The 17399-nt window shown below is 43.3% G+C and overlaps 1 protein-coding gene across 3 annotated transcripts in view; it reads left to right on the top strand.

Annotated features, from left to right (window-relative positions):
• The window catches only part of ARMH4 (armadillo like helical domain containing 4), a 165095-nt gene that overhangs the window by 24787 nt on the left and 122909 nt on the right, over positions 1–17399 (top strand). For all 3 annotated transcript variants that reach the window (XM_040411284.1, XM_040411283.1, XM_040411282.1), the window contains exon 2: positions 15265–16368. In XM_040411284.1, coding sequence (XP_040267218.1) covers positions 15265–16368 — 1104 coding nt within the window. The remainder of the gene's footprint in view (positions 1–15264; positions 16369–17399) is intronic.

The following is a 17399-nucleotide window of genomic DNA, read 5'->3' as shown; positions in this document are numbered from 1 at the left end:
ATGGGTGCTGTGCTTGATATGCTGAGAGAAGGCTGAAGCACTCACTGAAGCGCCTCAGTCCGTGTGTCCCACCACCAATCATATATTGATGACCTACTTCCGGAAAACCCCTTTAAGTTCTCAATCCACCCCGGTCACCACCACGATCCATAGATCAAAGTTATACATGAACAGGATATATTGTTTTTTTTAGAGACCACATTTTCTATTTACCACGATGACATACAAGAGGGTATAAAGAAGCCCTCGAATGATGCCTCATTACCATATCATTTTAGTGCACAGGGTATGAAAACAATATGGAAATTCTTATATGAAATATAGCTGTGAAATAGGGGAAGCCATATGATATGTAAGTGAATAACATACCTGACACGTGAGGCGGATAAAAATGGGGACGACCCTCAGCGATGACATCACGAGGTGACATTGTGTGTCAGGTCAGACAAATGCTGCAGTCTACTGCTACACTGCATAAAGATGTCACTGTGTAATTGATAGGCCTGCTTTCCTCCAGTAATGTCAGATATGATAATGAATGCCACAATATAATTAATCTCCTTGTCCTTGTGGATAACGCTTTACAAAGTGACATATTATCCATACCAACTGGGAAATAGCTGAATGTAGTGCCACTTGACTGATGCAATTTAGTGCCTTTGGCAGATTGAATCATGGCGACTTGAATTGTCTTTTTGGAATTAACCTCTTCTGCTTCATGCAAACTACTGAGTGCCACTTAAAGGCTATGTACACCTTGGGGGGCAATTTTTTTTTTATTACTACATTGTACTCATTTTTAGCTAAAAATGCTTTTTTCAATTGGTCTTTATTAAAAATGTTGAACCTCTTTCTCTGTGCAGCCTTGAGTTTCTCTAATAGCAGGCTCTAAATTTTCACTCTGTTCTGTCAGGCAGCTCAGCTGAGGGCTCTTTATTTCTGATCTCTGACCTTCTAGCTCAAGTCTTATCTTACTGATAAAATTGTGGCTTAAAGGGATTCTGTCACCTCGTTTTAGGTTATAGAGATGCGGACATGCACGGCTAGATCGCCGCTAGCATGTCCACAATATATCTGTCCCATAGGGCTGTGTCCTTTTATTGTGTTTAAAAAATGATTTTAGAGATATGTAAATGAGCCTTATAAGGAGCCCAAGGGGCTTTACTAACCTTCTTGGTGCCCAGCCACGCCTCCCTGTGAAGGAGCCCAGCACCGCCTGCGTCCTCCGAATCTCCTCCTTTCTTCACAGTTAGATTGCCATAATCTCGCGATGCGCGAGCTCGCGCATGCGCAGTCCCGGTATAGTGTTCCTTCCCTGTGCTGGCATCAGCCTCAGGGAAGGAACTGCGCATGCGCGAGCTCGAGAATCGCGAGATTACGGCAATCTAACTGTGAAGAAAGGAGGAGATTCGGGGGACGCAGGCGGTGCTGGGCTCCTTCACAGGGGGGCATGGCTGGTCACCAAGAAGGTTAGTACAGCCCCTTGGGCTCCTTACCAGGCTCATTTACATATCTATAAAATCATTTTTTAAACACAATAAAAGGACACAGTCCTATAGGACCGGTATATTGCGGACATGCTAGCGGCCATCTAGCCGTGCATGTCCGCATCTCTATAACCTAAAACGAGGTGACAGAATCCCTTTAAATAACTGTTTATGATCTTTTAGTAATTTAGAGATAAGGGTTATTAGATGACTGGTACAAAGTGAAAGTGAAAGTACCAGTCAAACAGCTAGAAAAACAGTTAACCCTTTGTGACAGAACGGCTCAATATTTTTAATTAAGACTAATTGCCAAAATGATTTTTAGCTCAAAATGAGTAAAATGCAATAATAGAAAATTTGCCTAAAGGGATCTTGAACCTGAATGCACCAGTAGGGTTAAAGGGGTTGTCTCACCTTAGCAAATTGCATTTATCATATAGACAAAATTAATACAAGCCACTTCCTAATGTATTGTTATTATCCATATTGCTTCCATTGCTGGCTAGACTCATTTTTCCATCCCATTATACACTTCTCGTTTGCATGGTTACGACCACCTCTTAATCCAGCATCAGTGGCCATGCTTGCACACTATAGGAAAACGCACCGGCCTGTGTGAGCTCCCACGGTCCTAGCCACCAGAGAGGCCAGAGCTCTTTTCTATAGTGTGAAAGCACAGCCACTGATGCTGATTGCAGGGTGGTCGTAACCATGGAAACCAGAAGAATATAATGTGATGGATGGAAAAATGAGTCCAGCCAGTAAAGGAAGCAATATGGATAATAATACATTAGTAAGTGCCTTGTATTAACTTTCTCTACATGATAAATGCCACTTGCTGACGTGAGACAACCCCTTTAAGGGGAAGTACAAAAAATGACTGCTTCCATGATCAGTCTTTTAAATCCTGTGGGGGTCATTTATTAAACAGAAATACGCCTAAATTAGGCGATTTCTGATGCAGATTGTGGACGAGGGGACGGCCCATCTCACTTACCATTTTCTATGCCTGTTTTAGGCTTAGAAAATGGACTAAATGTAAGACAGCTCGGAAGCTGTCTTTCATTTAGACTGGCGCTGGATACGCTGAAGTTATGTAGAAACTGGCGCCTTTTTATAACTCAGCAGATCCACTGCCAGATATAGGGCTTATTAAGACCAGCGTCTAAAACGCCAGTCTTAAAGAGGACCTTTCTAGTTATTATGAAAACACTAGCAGGTTATGTAGGGCACTGTGCACGGATGTAATATTGCTTACTAGTTTGTCTGGGCGCCGCTCTGTTCCCCCGCTGTGCCCCCCTGCAGTTTTCCCGGCTGGTATGCTAATGAATAGCATCGGTACAAGGAGGAGGAGTCTGCCCTGTTTCTCAATGGGCGGAGAAGGTGAGTTGTTTTTTTCTCTCCCTGGCTGTGACGCTCTCCGCTGTGATTGGACCACGCTACATCCAGCGAGAAGGAGACACCCTCTGAGAAACAGGACAGTCTCCTCCTCCCTGTACCGATGCTATTCATTAGCATACCAGCCCGGAAAACTGCAGGGGGGCACAGCGGGGGAACAGAGCGGCGCCCAGACAAACTAGTAAGCAATATTACATCCGTGCACAGTGCCCTACATAACCTGCTAGTTATTTCATAATGTCTGGACCCATGAAAGGTCCTCTTTAATAAATGTGCTCCTGTATCTCAATTTCCAAGAATTACACCTGTATACCTCCGATAGATGCCTTCAATGGACGCCCTCCCACAAGTGGTTGTTCCCTGTGCTGTTTTGTTACATGCCCCAAATTTACCAACTACAATGTTGGCAAGTATGCCCATCAATCTCACACCGCTGCCTTTCTAACGCTCCCCACTGGTCTCTGCTTCCTGGTCCTCGCTTAACACACAGGAAATGTCAGGAAACACCTGCTCAGCCAATCACTGGCTAAGGTGGGTCACAGTTGCGATCAGGGATTGGCTGAGCAGGTATCTCCTGCCATTTCCTGTGTGTCAGTTCAGGAGCAGGAAGTGGAGACCAGTGGGGACCTGGTAAGCGTTGGAATGATTTTTTTTTAACCCATTCTTCCCCTTATATAAAAAGATTACTTATATAAAAAAATGTGTATAATGACAGTGTCACGCCATTGACTTACTTTATACAGGAACTTATATGTCCTCTATACAGTAGGCAGTAACCTTAGGTCCTACAAAAAAAAAAAGTGCTAAAGGTGATTTTTGCAAATCACCCATGTGCTAATTTATAGACTTTCTAGCCTGTATGGGTCATTTTGTACCGTAGAAGTACTATATATTGCTAAACACCTCTAAAAATTCATTAATTGAGGTTAGGAGCAGTTTTAGGGATGTGAGACCTGTGGGGGGGGGGGGGGGGGGTCAAAGTTGGATGGGGACCTGATAGCCTGGGCACAGCTGATTGCCGGGATAGGTCATCAGTATATAACCCTCGGTAAACCTCTTTAAAGGGTTATGCCCATCAGGACATTTATGATATGGATATCATATGGGATTGCTAGAACAGAGCCCCGTCACGCTCGGCTATTTTCGGAAGTCCCATAGCAGTGAATGGACCATGTGTGGCCTCGTCTCACCATCAGGGCAACGTTTATGAGGCAGGATCAGGTCTTAGAGGTGGGACCTGCACCTTTAAGACATTTTTGGCATATCCCCATATGGAACAACCCATTTTCACTCTCACGACAGGTCCATGTACCACCGGTGCGTTCTCAGGGGCGCCCGGCACGACGCTGGTTAATATACTCCATTGTCAGCATTTACTGCATTGCAGTTCTGTTGTGTTTGCAAGACCAAGCGCGGTCCTTCTGCCTGCAGTGCCACAGTGTGCCAGTCACAGGAGGTGGAAGCATTGCATTATGGGTTCATCGTTCATCAGTAGGATGATAGTGTCTCCATGGTAACCCTCAGATCGGATCACATTCACGCCGTCCTCCATGCTTCATGTGTTTACAGGACTTAAGGACCTTTCCGGTCCCGGAATCTAACTGTCCCTATCCCTTTATAAGAAAATGAAATAGAAAGTAGGAGTTATACTACTGTAAATGCTGGTAGTTATCTATTTTTTTGCCTTTTGTTGTGCCTGGGGAAAGTGATTTGTTGCTTGTGTTGCTTTAGACTTGAGGAGCCCCCTGAGACGTCTTCTGTCCTTGGAGATCTGCTGCAGGAGTTGTTTCATGACTCGTACCTCGCCAGACATAATACCCCGGCCACACAGGGAATACTTCCCCTACCAATTGTGATTTCTGTTTTCCAGAAATCATTTTATTGTAAAGTTTAACCCCTTAATGCCACAAGTTAGGTTGTCTCGCTTCAGCAAATATCATTTATTATGGAGAGGAAGTTAATACAAGGCTCTTACTAATGTATTGTGATTGTCCATATTTAGAGATGAGCGAACTTCTGTTTTAAGTTCGGCGTCTAAAGTTCGGCTTCCGGTTAGCGGAGGATCCCGATATGGATTCCGAATTCCGTTGTGGTCCGTGGTAGCGGAATCAATAATGGTCATTATCGATTCCGCTACCACGGACCACAACGGAATTCGGAATCCATATCGGGATCCTCCGCTAACCGGAAGCCGAACTTTAGACGCCGAACTTAAAACAGAAGTTCGCTCATCTCTATCCATATTCCTTCCTTTGCTGGCTGTATTTATTTTTCCATCACATTACACACTGCTCGTTTCTATCTTTACGACCACCCTGCAATCCATCACAGGTGGCCGTGCTTGCACACTACAGGAAAAAGCACCGGCCTATGTGCTCTCCCACAGTTCCGGCAACCAGGGTGGTCATAACCATGAAAACGAGCAGTGTATAATGTGATGGAAAAATGAATCCAGCCAGCAAAGGAAGCAATATGGACAATCACAATACATTAGTAAATGCCTTGTATTAACTTCCTCTACATAATGAAAGCTATTTGCTGACGTGACAAAACCCCTTGAAGGTTAAATGCACACAGTCAGGATTGAGCTGAAAATCTGCACTGTAGGTCATGTACATTGTATTCTATGAAAATTCTCATGTACACGATGCAGATTTTTTCTGTGCGGATTTTGACCTATGGTGCAGATTTTAAAATCCGCAGCATGTCAATTTATTTTATTTTTCTAGACTGGATTTCATGCAGATTATCTCCATTCACTTTATGTAGATTCTAAAATCTGTATGACGCACGTGCACATTTGCACCAAAATCCGCATGTAAATCAGCATCGGTTGATGCGGATTGTCCACCTGCGAATTCCAGTGCGGATTCTATGCACATAAATCCTGATTGTGTGCATTCACCCCTAAAGGGCATCTGTCAGCAGATTTGTTCCTAAATGAACAATGTGTATACCCTAGGGCAGTGATGGCTAACCTCCGGCACTGCAGCTGTGGTAAAACTAAGACTCCCAGCATGCACTCTTGCTCGGCTGTTTTTGGAACTCCATAGAAATGAATGGAGTATGCTGGGAGTCGTAGTTTCTCCACAGCTGGAGTTCTGGAGGTTAGCCATCACTGCTCTAGGGGGTCGGGTCACATATGGATCTGATTAAAAGGCTGATGTCACTCAAGAAATTATTGGAAAGTACAGTGGGGGACATTTATCAGGACTGGTGTTTCTTCTTTGCCTGTCTTCATTTTCCCCTGCGCAGCTGGACGATGCGTCAAATGTATGCTGAGGCGCAGGCCTTGTGACAGAGTTTGCGCATCCTTCGCTAGGCTATGCACAAGACTCCACAAAAATCTACGGCAGCCACCTAGCCACTGCCGTTAATAAAGTTAAATGTACGGGGCTCGCTGGCCCCACTCCCTCTCCACCAGGGGCGGATTGGCCATAGACCCTACAAGGAAATTTCCCAGTGGGCTGATGCCCATGGGGCCACCTGAGCCCTTCTCATCGCTGGTTAGGTACATAATGATCTGATGCTCTCAACATTAAAGGGGTTCTCCAGGAATTAGTAAAATGAAAATACTTAAATATTACTTTATTATAAATATATTCCTGAATACCTTTCATTAGTTATGATGGCTCGTTTTGTCTAGGGAGCAATCATTAGAATAAATAAAATGGCCGCCATCCTATTAGTACACAGAAGACCTGTCCTAATCACACAGGAGGACATGTTACTTCAGAGCAATGAGCCAAAGAGCTGCCTCATCTTATTCTATGATCCTGAATACAGTTTAATATGATCTTCAGCTAAATCTCTATAGAAATGGAGTTCATAAGGAGGCATGAAGTAGAGAGGAGGGTGGGGGTGATGTGGATTATGGGCAGCAGCACTTGTATGCATTACCACAGTCTGTCCTGTCTGTCCTCTCTGTACTTCATGTCTCCTCATGGACTCCATTCCCACAGAGATTTAGTTAAAGTTCTTTCTTATAATCTGTATTCAGGATCATAACCCCTGACAAGTAGGAGAGGAGGATGAGGCGGCTCTTTAGGCCTCTTTCACACTTGCGTTGTCCGGATCCGGCGTGTACTCCACTTGCCGGAATTACACGCCGGATTCGGAAAAACGCAAGTGTACTGAAAGCATTTGAAGACGGATCCGTCTTCAATATGCGTTCAGTGTTACTATGGCAGCCAGGACGCTATTAAAGTCCTGGTTGCCATAGTAGGAGCGGGGGAGCGGTATACTTACAGTCCGCGCAGCTCCCGGGGCGCTCCAGAATGACGTCAGAGCGCCCCATGCGCATGGATGACGTGCCATGCGATCACGTGATCCATGCGCTTGGGGCGCCCTGACGTCACTCTGGAGCGCCCCGGGAGCCGCACGGACGGTAAGTATGCTGCTCCCCCGCTCCCCGCTACACTTTACCATGGCTGCCAGGACTTTAGCGTCCCGGCAGCCATGGTAACCATTCAGAAAAAGCTAAACGTCGGATCAGGCAATGCGCCGAAACGACGTTTAGCTTAAGGCCGGATCCGGATCAATGCCTTTCAATGGGCATTAATTCCGGATCCGGCCTTGCGGCAAGTCTTCAGGATTTTTGGCCGGAGCAAAAAGCGCAGCATGCTGCGGTATTTTCTCCGGCCAAAAAACGTTCCGTTCTGGAACTGAAGACATCCTGATGCATCCTGAACGGATTTCTCTATTCAGAATGCATTAGGATAAAACTGATCAGGATTCTTCCGGCATAGAGCCCCGACGACGGAACTCTATGCCGAAAGACAAGAACGCAGGTGTGAAAGAGCCCTTACCTCAGTGCTCGGAAGTAACATGTCGTCCTGTATGATTAGGACAAGTTTTGTATGCATTAATAGGAGGGCGGCCATTTTGTTTCTACTAATGATTGCTCCCTAAACAAAATGAGCCATTATAAATAATGAAAGGTATATGGGAATATATTTACAATAAAGTAATATTTAAGTATTTTCATTTTCTAAATTCCCGGAGAACCTATTTAATTAATGTAGGAGCATCAGGTACTTATGCACTTGACCAGTGTCTGCAGGTCCCCTCCTGAATTCAACTGTATCACTGTCCTCAGAGCAGTAATAGCATACTGCAGCGAGGAGGGTGGTGATATTTTGTGCTGCACTGTGGTATTTGGCTCTGCAGGGGCGGTATTTTGTTTTGCACTGCAGTATAGCTGTCCCTGATTACTTATGTTGTCCCTGCTTGTGTTGACCTGCCTTCTGTCAATTTGGACTTGCCTACAAAATAGTTAAGTTTCCAGTCCGCCCCTGCTCTCCAGGCCTCCTTTTTGGAAAGTGATGTGGACGGTGTAAAACCAAAACATCGGACAACAGCGTTGGTGACTTTTTTTATGTCCCCCCCCCACCCCCCTCCGGTGTCTTCTAGCTTGATAACAAGCTAAAACAACAGTATATAATATACAGTACTTGTGGAAAGGGGTGTAGCTATAGGGACTGTAGAGGTAGCAGAGGGACCTGGGTCCTGGTACCTGGTGGGGCTAAAAGACCCTTCTGCCACATAAGAAGACATCAGTATTATACAGTTGCAAGAAAAAGTATGTGAACCCTTTGGAATGATATGGATTTCTGCACAAATTGGTCATAAAATGTGATCTGATCTTCATCTAAGTCACAACAATAGACAATCACAGTCTGCTTAAACTAATAACACAAAGAATTAAATGTTACCATGTTTTTATTGAACACACCATGTAAACATTCACAGTGCAGGTGGAAAAAGTATGTGAACCCCTAGACTAATGACATCTCCAAGAGCTAATTGGAGTGAGGTGTCAGCCAACTGGAGTCCAATCAATGAGATGAGATTGGAGGTGTTGCTTACAGCTGCTCTGCCCTATAAAAAACACACACCAGTTCTGGGTTTGCTTTTCACAAGAAGCATTGCCTCATGTGAATGATGCCTCGCACAGAAGAGCTCTCAGAAGACCTACGATTAAGAATTGTTGACTTGCATAAAGCTGGAAAGGGTTATAAAAGTATCTCCAAAAGCCTTGCTGTTCATCAGTCCATGGTAAGACAAATTGTCTATAAATGGAGAAAGTTCAGCACTGCTGCTACTCTCCCTAGGAGTGGCCGTCCTGTAAAGATGACCACAGCGCAGACTGCTCAATGAGGTGAAGAAGAATCCTAGAGTGTCAGCTAAAGACTTACAAAAGTCTCTGCCATATGCTAACATCCCTGTTAGCGAATCTACGATACGTAAAACACTAAACAAGAATGGATTTCATGGGAGGATACCACAGAGGAAGCCACTGCTGTCCAAAAAAAACATTGCTGCACGTTTACAGTTTGCACAAGAGCACCTGGATGTTCCACAGCAGTACTGGCAAAATATTCTGTGGACAGATGAAACCAAAGTTGAGTTGTTTGGAAGAAACATAGAATGTGTCGGCAGATAAGAACCATTTGGCCCATCTAGTCTGCCCAATATACTGAATACTATGGATAGCCCCCGGCCCTATCTTATATGAAGGATGGCCTTATGCCTATCCCATGCATGCTTAAACTCCTTCACTGTATTTGCAGCTACCACTTCTGCAGGAAGGCTATTCCATGCATCCACTACTCTCTCAGTAAAGTAATACTTCCTGATATTACTTTTAAACCTTTGCCCCTCTAATTTAAAACTGTGTCCTCTTGTAGCAGTTTTTCTTCTGTTAAATATTCTCTTTTACCTTGTTGATTCCCTTTATGTATTTAGCAGTTTCTATCATATCCCCTCTGTCTCGTCTTTCTTCCAAGCTATACATGTTAATGGTCCTTTAATCTTTCCTGGTAAGTTTTATCCTGCAATCCATGTACTAGTTTAGTAGCTCTTCTCTGAACTCTCTCCAAAGTATCAATATCCTTCTGGAGATATGGTCTCCAGTACTGAGCACAATACTCCAAATGAGGTCTAACTAGTGCTCTGTAGATCGACATGAGCGCCTCCCTCTTTCTACTAGTAATGCCTCTCCCTATAAATCCAAGCATTCTGCTTGCATTTCCTGCTGCTCTGTGACATTGTCTGCCTACCTTTAAGTCTTCTGAAATAATGACCTATAAATCCCTTTCCTCAGATACTGAGGTTAGGACTGTATCACTGATTTTATATTCTGCTCTTGGGTTTTTACGCCCCAGGTGCATTATCTTGCACTTATCAACATTAAAATTTCAGTTGCCAGATTTTTAACCATTCCTCTAGTTTTCCTAAATCCTTTTCCATTTGGTGTATCCCTCCAGGAACATCAACCCTGTTACAAATCTTTGTGTCATCCGCAAAAAAACACACCTTACCATCGAGGCCTACTGCAATTTCGCTAATAAAGATATTAAGCAATATGGGTCCCAGAACAGATCCTTGAGGTACCCACAACACTATGTGTGGAGAAAAAGAGGCACAGCACACCAACATCAAAACCTCATCCCAACTGTGAAGTATGGTGGTGGGGGCATCATGGTTTGGGGCTGCTTTGCTGCGTCAGGGCCTGGACGAATTGCTATCATCGAAGGAAAAATGAATTCCCAAGTTTATCAAGACATTTTGCAGGAGAACTTAAGGCCATCTGTCCACCAGCTGAAGTTCAACAGAAGATGGGTGTTGCAACAGGACAACGACCCAAAGCATAGAAGTAAATCAACAACAGAATGGCTTAAACAGAAGAAAATACACCTTCTGGAGTAGCCCAGAGTCCTGACCTCAACCCGATTGAGATGCTGTGGCATAACCTCAAGAAAGCGATTAACACCAGACATCCCAAGAATATTGCTCAACTGAAACAGTTCTGTAAAGAGGAATGGTCAAGAATTACTCCTGAACGTTGTGCACGTCTGATCTGCAACTACAGGAAACGTTTGGTTGAAGTTATTGCTACCAAAGGAGGTTCAACCAGTTATTAAATCCAAGGGTTCACATACTTTTTCTACCTGCACTGTGAATGTTTACATGGTGTGTTCAATAAAAACATGGTAACATTAAATTCTTTGTGTGTTATTAGTTTAAGCAGACTGTGATTGTCTATTGTTGTGACTTAGATGAAGATCAGATCACATTTTATGACCAATTTGGGCAGAAACTGTATATGGTGCATGGTAGATGTGGGGGCCCTATGACCAATTTTGCTTTGAGCGCTCTGTTAGTGGTAATTGTGGCCGTGAATTTCATTCAGTCTTTTGAGGGCAGATTTCTGAGCGTTTTACATTATAACTAACCCTTTTGTCATATCAGAGATTACTATCACAGGCTTCGTATTGACCTGTGATTATAGTCACATTGAGAACACTTCCTTCGGCAAACATTTGTTAGAAATAACTTCTCTTAGAATGTTTCTCGTTGTGTTCCCGTAACACACCCAAGATTACAAAGCATTCGAAAAGTCTTCAGACCCTTTAACTTTTTTCACATTTTGTTATATTGCAGGCTTGTGCTAAAATAAAATAAAAAATCAAGTTTTCCCCTATCATTCTGCACTCAATGCCCCATAATGAGAAAGTGAAATCAAAATGTTCAAAATCTTGTCCAATTTATTGAAAAGGAAAACTAAAATCTTACATTGACACCTTTAGCAGTGATTACAGCCTCCCGTCTTCTTGGAGATGATGCCACAAGGTTTGCATACCTGGATTTGGAGATTTTCCGCCATTCTGCTCTGCAGATCCTCTCAAGCTCTGTTAGGTTGGATGGGGACCGTTGGTGGACAGTTATTTTCAGGTCTCTCCAGAGATGGTTGATTGGGTTCAAGTCAGGACTCTGGTTGGACCACTTAAAGACATTCACAGAGTTGTCCCTAAGCCGCTCCTGTGTTGTCTTGGCTGTGTGCTTAGGGTCATTGTCTTCTTGGAAGGTGGCCCAGTCTGAGGTACAGAGCACTCTGGATCAGGTTTTCATTAAGAATATCTCTGTACTTTGCTCCATTCAGCTTTCCCTCAACTCTGACCAGTCTCCTTGTCACAGCTGCTGAAAAAACCCTGACAGCATGATGCGGCCACCACTATGCTTCTCTGTAGGTATTTAAAAAAAAACAGACTGCGGGGCGCTGCATAGTGTGTATACCGCACAGTAATTGTGAAGCTCCAGGTGAAGTGAGGCGTACCAGATTGGGTTGTGCATGAGCCGGCTCAACAACGCTGAGCGCATATGAATCAGACCACCAGTTGGGTGCAGCTCTACTCCACGGACACACAGTTCCGAAACCAATACATGAACAAAGTAGAAGCAAAATACCAGGTATTTGCCTGAGGAAGAGGGTGGCACACCCTAGAAATGCGTAGCACTGATGTAAAGTTTTTTGTTTTAACATTTTTATAAATTAGCCTAGATTCAGGAGCGCTCTGGAATCTCCTTTTTGCTGTTATTTTGTCCATGTCTCTGTAGGTATTGAGCAGATGATGAGCAGTGCCTGGTTTCCTCCAGACATGACACTTGGAGTTGAGGCCAAAAAGTTCAACCCTGGTTTCATCAGAGCAGAGAATCTTGTCTCACAGTCTGAGACCCCTGTAGGTGCTCTCATGTGTCTTTTACTGAGGAGAGACTTCTTTCTGGCCTCTCTGCCATACAGCCCAAATTAGAGGAGTGCTGCTGTGATGGCTGACCTTCTGGAAGTTCCCCCATCTGCACTCAGGATCTTTGGAGCTCAGCCAGAGTGACCATTGTGTTCTTGGTCACTACTCTTACCAAGACCCTTTACTCCATTTACTTAGTTTTGTGGGGCAAGTCTTGTTTGTCCCAAACTTCTTCCATTTAAGAATTATGGAGGTCACTGTGCTCTTGGAGACGTTCAGTGGAGCAGAAATTTTTTGTACCCTTCTCCAGATATGTGCCTCCAAGCAATCCTGTCTCTGAGCTCTACAGGCAGTTCTTTCCTCCTCATGGCTTAGTTTTTGCTCTCATATATTGTCAGCTTTGGAACCTTATATAGACAAGGCTGCATCTTTCCAAATCATGTCCAATCTACTGAATTTACCACAGGTGACTCTAATGAAGGTGTAGAAACATCCCAAAGATGATCAAGAGAAATGGGAAGCCCTAGTGCTAAATTTCAAGTGTCATAGCAAAGGTTCTGAATATTTATTTCCATGCAACACTTTTTTTAATCCCTTAGTGACCAGCCTGTTTTGGGCCTTATTGACCAAGTGTTTATCTTCCCTTTTTCATTGTCGCCTTTCAAGAGCCGTAACTTTTTAATTTTTCCGTCTATGTAGCTGAATGAGGGCTTGTTTTTGGTGGGAAAAGTTGTAGTTTCTAATGGTGCCACTTTGAGGTGCACATAACTTTATGATTAACTTTTTATTAACTGTTTCTGAGAGGGGGATTGGAAAAGCAGCAATAATGCCACTGAGTTTTTACGTTATAAATTTTGTGCCGTAAATAACATAATATCTTTATTCTCTGGGTCAGTACGATTAACAAATACATATAGTGTTTTTTTTTTACGTTTTACTACTTTTGTGCAATGAAACCCCTTTTTTTAAAAAGAAGAAAATCTTTTTGCATCGCAGTATCCCAAGACCCATAACTTTTTTAAAATCTTTTTTCTATGGAGTTGTGTGAGGGCTTGATTTTTGTGGGACGACTTGTAGATCGCTTGTTATTTCAAACGTGGGGGAGATATTTTTTTTTTGCACATTTTTTCAATGAATATATACTGTACTGACAAAATATATTGACATTGTATCTTGTCTCGTCTATATTTGCTGTTACCTGCATGTAACCTTGTGTATTCCCGCATGTAATCATAGCCCGCATGGTTACTTTCTTTGTTTATATGTTTCCTTGACAACCTGATGTCACGGTTGGTGACGTCAGATCTGGCGGGCTATTTAAAGGGTTTCTGTCCCCTTGCTCCTGGAGGCTCATTTGCATATAATTTTTTTTTAAATTACACGAAAACAAGAAATGCAGAGTTAAATTCAGGTGACATTTTCACATCTATATCGTTAGCCTGTTTAATAGCGAAAATTGGGATGACAAAAACCCTTTAAATCCAGTTAGTTATACATTTATCTGTTTGACAAAGACTCAATTGTTGAGTCGAAACGCGTCACATTTGCCTCTGTGTGTCAATAGAAACAAGCATAGCATCTATGTTTGTGAGTGCCGGTCTCTTTCCTTTGTATATTGACGGGAAGCCAACCCTGGACACGTGCACCGCGCAGCGGCATTGAACGGAGTGCCGACTGTTACTCTGTGGAAAATATATTGACAGAGAGGTGCAGCCTGCTAGGAACACTCAAGTCAGGCTTGGGCTTACACCAGGTCCCAGCCAGCCTATACACACATCAGCACCCTGCGATCGCATTTTTGGGGGGCCGATAGGAGACAGAGCTCATGAATATGGGGACTCATCGGCACATGCTGGAGCTGGAGCTGTTTAATTAAAGAAAGTGACCCAGCATTTTGCTAAGGGGATCTGTCATTTCTTTACGGTATGTTCCTTTTACTTAGGACAACATAACACTGGTGATAGATTCCTTTTAATACATTTTCAAAAATGTCTTAAATTCTGTTTTCACTTTCTCATTATGAGATATTGAATGCAGATTTATTGGGGAAAACTTTAGTTTTTTGTTGTTTTATTTTAGCACAAGGCCGGAACATAACAAAACTTTCTAAATGCATTGTATATTGCCTAAAGTTGATGGTGTGCTCATTTATATAATATTAGCCACAATTTAACTTATAGGGTTTGTCTATGATTAGAAAAAAAAAAACTGTCTACTTTTTACTTAAACATCACCATTTGTTATCATGGTATTACTACTAAGTCCTATTTACTTGAATGGGGCTGAGTTGCAATACCAGACATGGCCAAAAGTGGTGCGGTTTCATTAAAATTTTTATTTTTTTTTTAATCCTGGACAACCCCTTTAAAGAGGACCTGCCTCCTCTCCTGACATGTCTGTTGTAGTAACTACTTGCATTTCCCATGTAATTACAATTCTGGAGCATCTATTCTTATGACTGTATATTGTGCCTTTCCTTTTTTATTCCTTCTAGACGTTATGAATGGATTGCTAGCAAGTTTGCAATGAAGGTCCAGCTGGGTCTTACCAGTTGGGGGGGGGGGGGTGTCCGACACAGCCTGTCTGGCAGCACTGATTAAATAGTGTCAGACTGTACAGGGACACCCCCCAACTGGTTACACCCATCTGGACCTTAATTGCAAACTGCTAGTAATTCATTCATAACTTGTATATAATAATAGAGGAATGGCACATCACAGAACAGATGCCCCATGACTGATATTTCAAGGGGGATGCAAGTAGTTACTAAAACAGACACGTCAGGAGAGGGGGAGTTCCTTTTTAACCTATAGTTATGCTGAGATAGTAATATATTCCCTTATTTCTTTAAGGATTCTGCTTTCTGGGTATATCAGCTGTCCCATCACCTGCCATGAAGAAGTCACTAGTCTTCCATATATGTGGGGTGCTATGTAGCATCCTGCTGCTTTCACCAAATGCAAAAGGCCTTTCTCTACAGGGACTGGACAAGCGGAATACTCTTGATGGGGGGTTTAATGGAACAGTTGACACAAATGCTGATAATATTCTTCCACCCACTCCATCAAGCTTCGAAAACGAAAAGAACAACATGTCTTCTCATGTAACCTCAGACAAAGTACTTGCTGTTACCCAAGAATCTCAAAATAACTTGAGGCTACTAAGTGGCAGCACAGTGGTTGTAATGAGCCCAGAGACCAGTAATCTTGGGCTTATTAAGGGGGCTGATCCTACTGCTCAAGCTAAGAGTTCAGGAGAGAATGAAGGTCTCACTACCGCTCCTTCTACCACTGATTACGCCTCAAGTGTGGCACCTCCGGTTGAAGCTAACAAAGATAATACCAAGAAAAGTTCTCCCCAAGCAGAAGAGAGTAACGGCAAGTTAAAACCAAGCAGTTTAGAAAATTCATCTCAGGTCAACACAATCGAGATGTTAACAACCAACCCAAGGACCAGCCTTGTTGAAACCAAAGTGGACTATTCTACGATATCCTCTCCTCTGACTGACCAATCATTGACTACAATCAGAGCTGAAATTCCTGGAGCCCTGGACCCTACGGTGATAGTCAATAAAAGTAATGAGAGCGCAGAACTGATTACTTCAGAATTTGGAGAAGACTGGGATGATACCAAGGTTACAACCCAGAGTCCTACAAATTTAGCTAGGGTTGAGCTTGCTACGGTGGTTCCTGACCATCTTATCGAAGAAGAACCTGTCGAGGAAGCCATGTTCACCTCTTCTCCTGTAACGACTGTGATGTCCGACGACAAATCAGTCTTTAACGTTACAGAAAATTCTCTGGTTACCAATGCAGGATTAAAGGGTTCTCCAGATTCTCTCGGACCAGTCGTCAACGATTCCATTGAGTTCAACCCAGATCTCGATCTTACCATGTTTACAGCCAAGCCAAATGTAGAGGTGAACCAAAGTCAAGACCTTGCTGCAGCAAACACAGGTAAGAGACGGAAATAATGCAGGAAACGTGTAGCAAGAAAATAAAAATGTCACATCAGCCTGAGGTCACTTTAATTGATGGTGTTTCCTTGTCAGATCTCATAGTGTCTGTACTTGGCTCACGTTGCAATGGCTGCTCGGGGAGTAAGCGTTGCAGATGGAAGTCTTAACCAATGTTGGGTTTTCAGCTAATAGGACTATTGGATGAAGCAGAGACCTTTCCTTGGGTTTTTCTGATTACCCTCAGGCGGTCGGTTGCTGTCGCGGCTAAGCTTTATTTTCTTGGGAAGGGAATTATTTTGCGTAAGGCGAGAGGAATGCACACTGATTCAATTAACAGGAAGGAGATCATGAAAGTCATGGCTGCCTGAGAAGATTAGCTCAGACTCCTGTGTTTTTTTTTTGGCTAAAACTGATGTTATACCGTACAGAGCAGAGAGACGACTGACTTTAACCTCTTAGGGACCATTCACATGGCGGATTTTGATGTATGTCAAAATCTGACGTGTCTACCGCGGCAGTTTCTGCCGTGTTCTTCGCTACAGATGCATTGAATGGAGCTAAGCTGCGAGTGGACAGCTGCCGTCTGCCCCGAACTGAAACTATTGGAGGCAGACACCACGCGGCTGCCATCAGAATTTTGGTTCAGTGTCCACACCAAAATCCACTGAACGGCCCCTTAAAGGTGTTATCCCATGGCAAAATGAAAATCGGACATCATATAGGACATGATGTAACTAGACAAAGCTAGAACCAGCCCTGTACCTCACATGGATCCAGAGATTTCCACATTCATTGCTCTAATTGTTCTGCTAGATGTATTTCAAGCTGGCAGCTTACAGGGAGTGTCCTTTTTCAGGGGATGTGTCCTTTCTACTGCAGCTGAAGGATGGTTTGTACCAATCTTCTCAGCTTCTGTGGAGACAAAAGTTCACAAACATAAAAGTGATAAAAACATAACTAACGACCACTGACCATTGAGCTTTATGTCACACAGCCGAACGTCCTACTTAGTGAAAAAGAGGAAAGAGA

The sequence above is a fragment of the Bufo bufo genome, chromosome 11 (genome assembly GCF_905171765.1).
Source record: "Bufo bufo chromosome 11, aBufBuf1.1, whole genome shotgun sequence".
Classification (NCBI taxonomy): domain Eukaryota; kingdom Metazoa; phylum Chordata; class Amphibia; order Anura; family Bufonidae; genus Bufo; species Bufo bufo.
Note: the sequence above shows the minus strand (reverse complement) of the source record. Positions and strands in the feature narration are given on the sequence as shown.